Source organism: Glycine max, chromosome 7 (assembly GCF_000004515.6).
Source record: "Glycine max cultivar Williams 82 chromosome 7, Glycine_max_v4.0, whole genome shotgun sequence".
Classification (NCBI taxonomy): domain Eukaryota; kingdom Viridiplantae; phylum Streptophyta; class Magnoliopsida; order Fabales; family Fabaceae; genus Glycine; species Glycine max.
The window spans coordinates 31,767,169-31,775,564 of record NC_038243.2 but is presented as its reverse complement, the minus strand read 5'-3'; the positions used below and the strand labels follow the sequence as shown (position 1 = coordinate 31,775,564).

General features: G+C 37.5%; 1 protein-coding gene across 1 annotated transcript; it reads right to left on the bottom strand.

Moving 5' to 3' along the window:
• Positions 1-7,443: 7,443 nt before the first annotated feature.
• On the bottom strand, positions 7,444-7,966 carry LOC102667825 (uncharacterized). Its single transcript, XM_006584303.1, has 2 exons — positions 7,551-7,966; positions 7,444-7,447 (listed from the first exon to the last, which is right to left on the bottom strand). Exons 1-2 carry the CDS (start codon positions 7,964-7,966, stop codon positions 7,444-7,446), a joined length of 420 nt encoding a protein of 139 aa, XP_006584366.1.
• Between the last annotated feature and the right edge of the window lie 430 nt (positions 7,967-8,396).

Genomic DNA, 8,396 nt, shown 5'->3' with positions numbered 1-8,396 from the left:
TCGAGCAAAGGTCCCCGGACGAAATTAGGGTATGACACAATGCAAATCCTCCCAGAAAATTCCCCTGATCATCTCTAAACAAACCCACATTAGCCGCAAGACCTGGAGAGCCCCTTGCAACTCCATTTGTATTCACCTTAATCCAACCAAAGGCTGGATGCATCTATAAGACTTGTTTAATATTTGGAGTTTTACCTACATGTCCCTGAATATGAGAAAAATTAAGAATACCACAAGGGAAAATCCTATTAGACCGCACCGTTCCTTTGGATAAAGACATCCTATATTTTTGAACTCAAACAATTTTAACAAGTGATTCATCATTAACTGTTAGATTAAATAAAAGATGAAAATCAAAAGTAACTCTTTCAATTTTAACTGTTTGAAGTAATTTTTTTTATATATATTTGAATCATATCCTATTAATGATATATATATATATATATATATATATATAAGATGGGTCATGAGGATTATCTGAAGGTGTAACGGAGGTGCACCCAGCATTTTTGCTAGTGCACCCAGCACTTGTAGTGAAAAGGTCGTAATACCCTTGACTTATTTTTAAAAAAATTAACGCGAGACTCTCTCTCTCCCTCCCTGCCTGTGTTTCCGCTTCTTCTTCCTGCAGTTTTCTTCTCTTCTTCCTCACAGCCTTTCTGCTTCTTCTTCCTGCATTTTCGTATTGTTGTTGCTCACGTTACTCGCGTTTCCATTTGTCGTTGTCGTTAAGAGGAGGTTGCAGGAAGAGGTTCTTCTTCTTCTTCATTGAGGAGCTTGCCACCATTGTTGCCGTGAACAGGAGGTTGTCGTGGTGCATTGAGGAGGCTTTCGGGAAGAGCAACGCCGTCGTCCACTATCGAGGGAGCTTCGTCACCATCCATCGTCGAGGTAAGCGTCGTGACCATGTCGTTTCCACCATTGTTGTTGGAGTTAGGATGATCCGATAGGGTAGATTGTTGATCTGAAAGTGGAGATGTGTGTGTTACGGATCAAGTTGATCCGTAAGCATCTTCTGGATCAACTTAATCCGTATGATGCTTATGGATCAACTTGATCCGTAAACTTTCTTCGAATAGATTACGGATCAAGTTGATCTGTAAGCATCTTATGGATCAAATTGATCCGTAAGATGCTTACGGATCAACTTGATTCGTAAGATGCTTACGGATCAACTTCATCCGTAATCTTCAATCTTCATTTTAAAAATTGCCAAATATTTGATACATAGTGAGTTTTATTTGAAATTAGGAATTTTGGTTATTAGGATCACCTTTGAATGTATGTTAAATATTTGATAAATAGTGTCATTTTGGAGAATATCAATTATTTCAATTTGATTTAATGCAAATATGTAATTTCCTTTTATGTAATTGCCACTTAGCATCATAAGTTGGGGACTACCTAATGCACCTGCTGCCGAAATGACATCACCCCTCGAACTTGAATTCTTGGCTTTGTTTATGTATGCTTCATAGGTTTATGTATGCTTCATGAGGAAAATAAACAAATATAGCGTTGCAGTGTTCATACTTCATTTAAATTTAAAATGAAAATGCTGCCAAAAGCCCTTAGGTGAGGGTGTAAGGTTAAAGAAAATGACTAAGAAGATTGCACTCCTTTCAGAAGGGTATTACTACTAATGTGTTAGGTTTGGAAATTCATTTTTGTGCAGTCCAATCTTTTAGACTTTGACACTACTTCAATTTGATCTCTGTGTTTGTTATACATTTGGAGGGTGGTTACAAATTCATGTAACCACCCTCCACACTGTCATTCTATCAAGTGATTTTTTTTCTTGTTATACAATTTTGTAATCATACTATAATTTATGATTTCATTTGAGTGGCTATCTTCATTTGAGTTTATTGAAATATGCCTATTTAAAATTATGGTGAGGGGAACATGGTTGGTGAATGGAGGAGAAAGAACTGAATGTGGTATCGAAAAACTGATTCAAAAGAAAAGACAACTCCTTGAAACTTATTATATGTACACCTGATGGGACTTTTGTAACATTGATGAAAACCTGGAACTGAAACAGCAACAGAAACTAATATGCAGTAATTGTTTATGAATTTGAGAGAATATTAGTGGATTGCTTAAAGGAAAACTCAAGAAAATACAATACCCCCTGCCCAGAGCTAGACTACTTCAGATTGCTCAAAAAGCAATCTGCAATACCTCTAACACTGCAACCCCAAGAACTGTTCCTCTCAAAGGAAACCCTAGGAACTGAGCCACTACCAATTTTACGAGGAATGGCATATATTCTGCTTGGTGAATATAGTGCATACCTCTAATACATGCAGTATTATAAATGCAACTTCAAAATTTAACTTCAACTAATATTAACATTGGGTTTGACAGATTTTTAATTGTCTAAAATTTCTAAAAAATACACATTTAAACTAAACTTTTCAAATACATAAATGTAATCCTGACAAATTTGCAAATAAATAATTGACTGAATAAGAGTCCTACAGTCAATGAAATCCTGACAACTTGCATGACTTTGAGTCGATGAAATTTGCGTTAGACCAATGAAATTTGAGTGAATGAAATCAGTGATGGAATTTGTGATACGGATTTGCAGATCATGGTTAGGACCAGAGGATTAGGTCATGCCTTAGGTCACGCTACTGGCAGAGGTGTGGGCAGAGGAGATCGTGATAATTCTGATGATGCTCCGTAGTGTCGATGGCCTACCACATCCGCACGGAGGCAGCGAGTACCTGTGACTGCAGCGCATGATGAGCTAGTGCTGCCTGCGCCAAATGTAGAGGCTGACGTATTTCCGGATGACCCGATGGCACCAGCTAATGTAGAGGACACTGGGGCAGACATTCCTGCAGACACAGGCGCGCAGGCTGCTCAGGATGAGCATGAGGGATTTCCGGGTGGTCCGAGCAACCCATCCGTGCTGACCCAGTATGCGGATCACGTTGCTTGCAGTGTATGGACGGGAGAGGTATATATAATATTTATTTTTAGTTACTTGTTAATTATACTTTATAATTGAAATTAGTTTTCCTTTAAATGATGATTTTAACGAATTTTGCATTCCTTTATACTTCAATTCAGGAGTGTCCTGAGTTCAAGTTATCCTCTCATGGGAGGAAGGTCCATAGTTTAGGCAGGCCTGTCCCTGCCATTGAGGGACTAGTTGTTGGGACAGGACTAAGTCCTCTGATCGCGTGTTCGATAGACACTGGCGATCGGGGACTTTTGTCCTCATTTGTTAAGCGGTGGCATCGAGAGACGTCTAGTTTCCATCTCCCTGTGGGAGAGGTGACGATCACGTTGGATGACGTCTCGTCGCTTTTGCATCTTCCCGTGGTTGGCAACTTGCATGTCTTTCAGCCCTTGCACGTGGATGATGCGATTCAGATGCTGGTGGACTTATTGATGGTCTCTGCAGAGGCCTCCAGGGCTGAGACAGGGCAGTGTCATGGACCGTACGTACGCCTGCAATGGGTACGTGATATCTACGAGCGCCGATGCCAGGCAGGTCATTGGACAGCTGCGGCTCGCGCGTATCTTCTTCATCTTCTGGGTTGCTCTCTATTTGCTAACAAGAGTGCAACCAATGTTCATGTTGTGTATTTGGAGGCCCTTCGCGACCTCAGTCAGACGGGGAGGTACACCTGGGGAGTAGCTGCACTGTGCATATGTACGACCACCTAAACGATGCCTCTATTAGCAACAACCGACAGCTTGGCGGTTACATCACACTGCTACAGTTAACAAACATGTTTTTCATTCGTTGAGGTTCAACAATGTTTAACTTTAAATTTTGTTAGACTTTCATTATTAATGTTTATCATTTTGATGTTACCTTTGTAGTGCTAGATATACGAGCACTTTCCCTTAGTCGCAAAGTCCACTACTGATTAGGACTACGATGAGGATTCACCGCGTGCCTGTAGGTGGATTGCCACGAAGAAGACCGTGAAGAGCATACATACACCGGTGTACAGGGAGTGCCTGGACCGACTCCAGATTCCGGATGTTTGTTGGATCCCATATGGGGAGCATCAACCAGTCCGGGACTTCCATATGATTTCATGCTATTCTGGTCTCCTGCGGTGGGGGCCTGTTGTTGTGTATTACCGACCAGAGAGGGTCATGCGGCAGTTTGGATACACCTAGACCATTCCTGCTCCACTTTTCGATTCATGGGTGTCGTATGATGATATACACGACAGGTGGATGCACTATTCAGATCATATGGTTCCAGCAGGTGAGGTGTGCGTTGTGCCAGGTCAGTGTGCCAGCAACTACATAGACTGGTTCTTCCGCATTTCCCATCCTTTCATGACACCAGGCCAGGCATCAGATCCTCTGCCAAATGGTCATGCTCCGCAGCCCCGAGTCGTCCCTTAGACCCCAAAGACAGATATCCCTCACGTGCCGGAGCCAAGAGCACCATCGACATCTGCGAGGCCCGCTGTGGAGGAGCCTAGGCATGCAGTGGTAAGTAATACTAATAATTTATGTCAATATTTTCATAATAATTTGTGTAATTTGTTTGTTTTGTATTTAACATGAAGTTTGCTATGGGATTGCTGAGAGGTTGGAGCGCCATCTGAGCCTAGGGGTGGTCACGCCAGGCTCATCGACCCATAAGGTGATCGAAGAATGCCGCAGGATGGCCAGAAGTGTCACACAGGACCAGCTAGTATATGTTAGGTCTCGATGCAGGCGACGCTCGGATCAAGCGTAGTTTATTTACATATTTTATATTGATATTCGATGTATATACAAATATTGTACTTGAACCCATTTCATTAGTAATGTTGGTTTTATTTATTTCCATTAGTAATGTTAGTTTTATTTATTTCCATTGATTGTGTATTCCCTTTGCCTAATCTAGCTTATAAAATTTTATAATTTTATTCTATCAAATTAAAAAAAATGTTTTTTTTAATTTCTCTCCTTAGATAAAAATCCGTATTTTTTAATTAGAATTTTCTAATTAGGCGTAACATTTATATTTTATTTTAATAAAAGATGTGGTGTTGAGGGAGAATGTTTAATTAGAGTGTGGGAAGCATGATGTACTTATCTAAGTATTAAGAACCATAAAATCTTGAGTCTTACAACTAATTTAATGAATCTAATTTTGAATTATTTGTGGAAAGGGTGTAGAAAAGAATAAATTAAACAAAAAATGGAAATTGAAATAAAGAAGTTGAAAACATGGACATGCATGCTTAAAAAACTTCTAATTAAAAAATGTTATAATTTTATTCTATCAAATTAAAAAAAAAAAAAATTTATTTCTCTTCTAAGATAAAAATCCGTATTTATATTTTATAATTTATAATTAGGCGTAACATTTATATTTTATTTTCAGAGACTAAAAAATAAAAAATCCATATTTTGCATCAGAGTTAAATGTACTTTGTTGAATATTTTTAATTAGTTCAACATTAAATTATTTTTAATTGATGACAAAATATATTTTAATTAAATTTTAATTTTATAGTAGTTTCTTTAAAAAAATGAACTACTCGAGTTTAAATAATTAATTGTTATTTTCTAGTTGTTGTAGTTGTTTTTTTTTATATTTAAAATAAAATTGCAAGACCGACAAAAAAGTAAAAGTAGTAGAAATCAAATTTAACAGAGAACGACAAGTCATCTTCTATTTCCAGAAAAAAATAAGCGATTATGCGATACATGAATTCAAACAATACATTAATTTCAACATAGTCGAACGAAATTAAATTTGCATCAAATACTACAACTAACTCATGCTAATTTTGTGACAAGGACAACTCGTCTTCCATTTCCAATACAGGTTTACTGAAAACAGCTAAAATTTCTATTGGCCCAATCTTTTTCCAGTAGTTAGACTCAATCAACACCTTCATCATGTCATCGTTGGTTTTGAGTTCAATTATTTCGAATTTTATAACTTTTTCTGAATACTAATGGTGACTTGGTTTCTGAAAAAACAATCGTCTTACCATTTGTGTTTCATCAATACCATAAGGGGGAATCCCAGGAGGCGCAACTTGCTTGATCAAATCCTTCAGTTCATCCATGGTACATCTGGTGGGAATGTTAAACTTTTTGGGATTTTTCCCTATGAACAAGTAACCAACAAACTCATTTTGGCGTGACATATTCCACCTCCCATTGTAATATAGCAGGGCATCATGAGTAGGGGTCATAGTGGCTTGAAGTAAGTTTAAAATACCATTTGGGGTTCTAGCAATGCTACATAATAACTCAATCAAACCAACAAACGAAAATTCATGATTACACATTAACATTGTGTTAACATCAGCATCATCTTTCAGCTGCATACATTGAAACCAAAATTCATTACCTGCATAAGTGAAAGACTCTCGGTAGTAAATTTCATCCAAAAATTGCTTGTCGGTTAGCTTAAGGGTATTGTGTATTCTGATTTTTAATGTTTGAAAATCACACCCGTTAGGTACTCAAATGGGAACTGGAGTAGAAGATTCAAAGGAAACACCACTGTCATTGTGAACAATGGATCCATTTGGAAAAATAAAACCTAATGTGGAGTTCACAATTGTCTGATTGCTTGTCTCTCCCAAGAATGCCATAGTTTTTTGTAAGAGTTGGGTTATGACTAAAACTTGTGGTTTTTTACAGTGTTAGGTTGTGTCATATATATAGATGAGTTTTAATATCAGTGTTGCATTTTTTAAAGATTAAAAATATGCATGCACATGCTTTCTGTATGTGTTGTCAACTACACCAATGACGTGACATGCTTTAGCTTGCATCAGATCTGCATGTGTAGTCATGTTGTGCAAGGTCTTTTCACGCGCTTTATGTTAATGCAGACAACAATTTATCATACACGTTTTTTCACAATGTGTTGTCAACTCAGACAACCATATATCATACATGCTTTTTTAGAATTGAGTAATAATTTTGTTGTGGACGTAACAAATATACAAAGACACATAAATGTGAATATCCAATTCAAAACAATCAGTCATTATAAATTACAAGTTCAATCATCATTTATGTCAACATAGTCTATCTTGAACATCACGAAGCTCTTGTAATGCTGCATTATGCTAATATATGGATTTGGCCATGACTTCGCCTGCGGATGACAATTGCTAGACCATAACAATGCTACAGGCGGTAAGGGACAACGTTCTTTTAAATAAAATTGTTGTACATGCGAAAAAAGTGTTAACTCAACCCTACAAAACTCATTGCATAAATAAAAAAAAAACACTTCATATATACAGTGTACCTCAACAAAATGATTGTCATACACATGACCAATACAAATTATACGATGCAATGAAGAATTTTCCAGCGGTTGACTTCTAAGAGGAAAGAATGTCGTGCTTTGTTGTTTAGACAAGGATACAATGATTACGTTATACCTTGATGCAATGACATGTCCCATGTCCGTTATATCCATCCACTTATCCGTAGTCACCTGAATGAAACAAATATACACGTCAAACTTAATTTCAAAGTTAAGTCTTAAAAATCAAATACATAAATTACATATCTTGGTTAACCCATCAACAAGTAGTGACATCCTAAATTCCTCAAATCTCTCCGTGTCACCAAAGAGCTTGATATAGTCTTCTGAGAAGTTGGCAAGTTCTTTAAGCAGGTGGTTGCGGACCACTGACCAAGAGTCTTGACCCATACCTAATAAATCGGCAACCGACTGATATCCACAGTTACCATCAGCTTTGACATCAACAATCTTATCAATGAAGTCGTGCATAAATGGCTGAAACTGGTCCAACATGGGCATCATCGTTCTTTGATTCGGTTGCTCAGAGGATGATGCAGTATGCCTCACCGAAGAATTGCTATTTTGCATAGATTCAAAGGCATCTACATACTCCCAGTAACATGGATCGCGCTTTGTTGACCTTGGGTTCCTGCTCATAGCTTTCTTTGATGCCCCCTTTGTGTTAACCTTTGCTGGAGTAGGACACATCGAATTCTGATCAGGGTATGCAATTTCCCAAAGTTTAGTCTTTAGAGTAAACTTGCCACAAACATCAAGTTCTTCGAATCTTTTGGATATTGTAGAAGCATATGACTTTGATGTTTTGATGATGATCATGATGATTTGATGCAAATGATGCAAATGCGCTTTTCAAGTTTAAGTTCAAGACAATGATTCAAGAATACAAGACACAACATCAAGATGATCACTAGTATTTTAGGAAGCGAATTCCTAATTGATATAGCAAAAGGTTTGGCCAAGTAATTTAAGTTAGAAAGTGTTTTTCAAGATATTTACTCTCTGGTAATCGATTACCAGAGGATGTAATCGATTACCAGTGGCCAAAAATGGTTTACAACAGCTACTAAATATTTGAATTCAAATTTTAGACTGTGTAATCGATTACACAAAACCTGTA

What these genes read in the sequence shown, in the direction of transcription:
- LOC102667825 (XM_006584303.1), bottom strand. Translation starts at nt 7,966, where the DNA reads ATGTGTCCTACTCCAGCAAAGGTTAACACAAAGGGGGCATCAAAGAAA.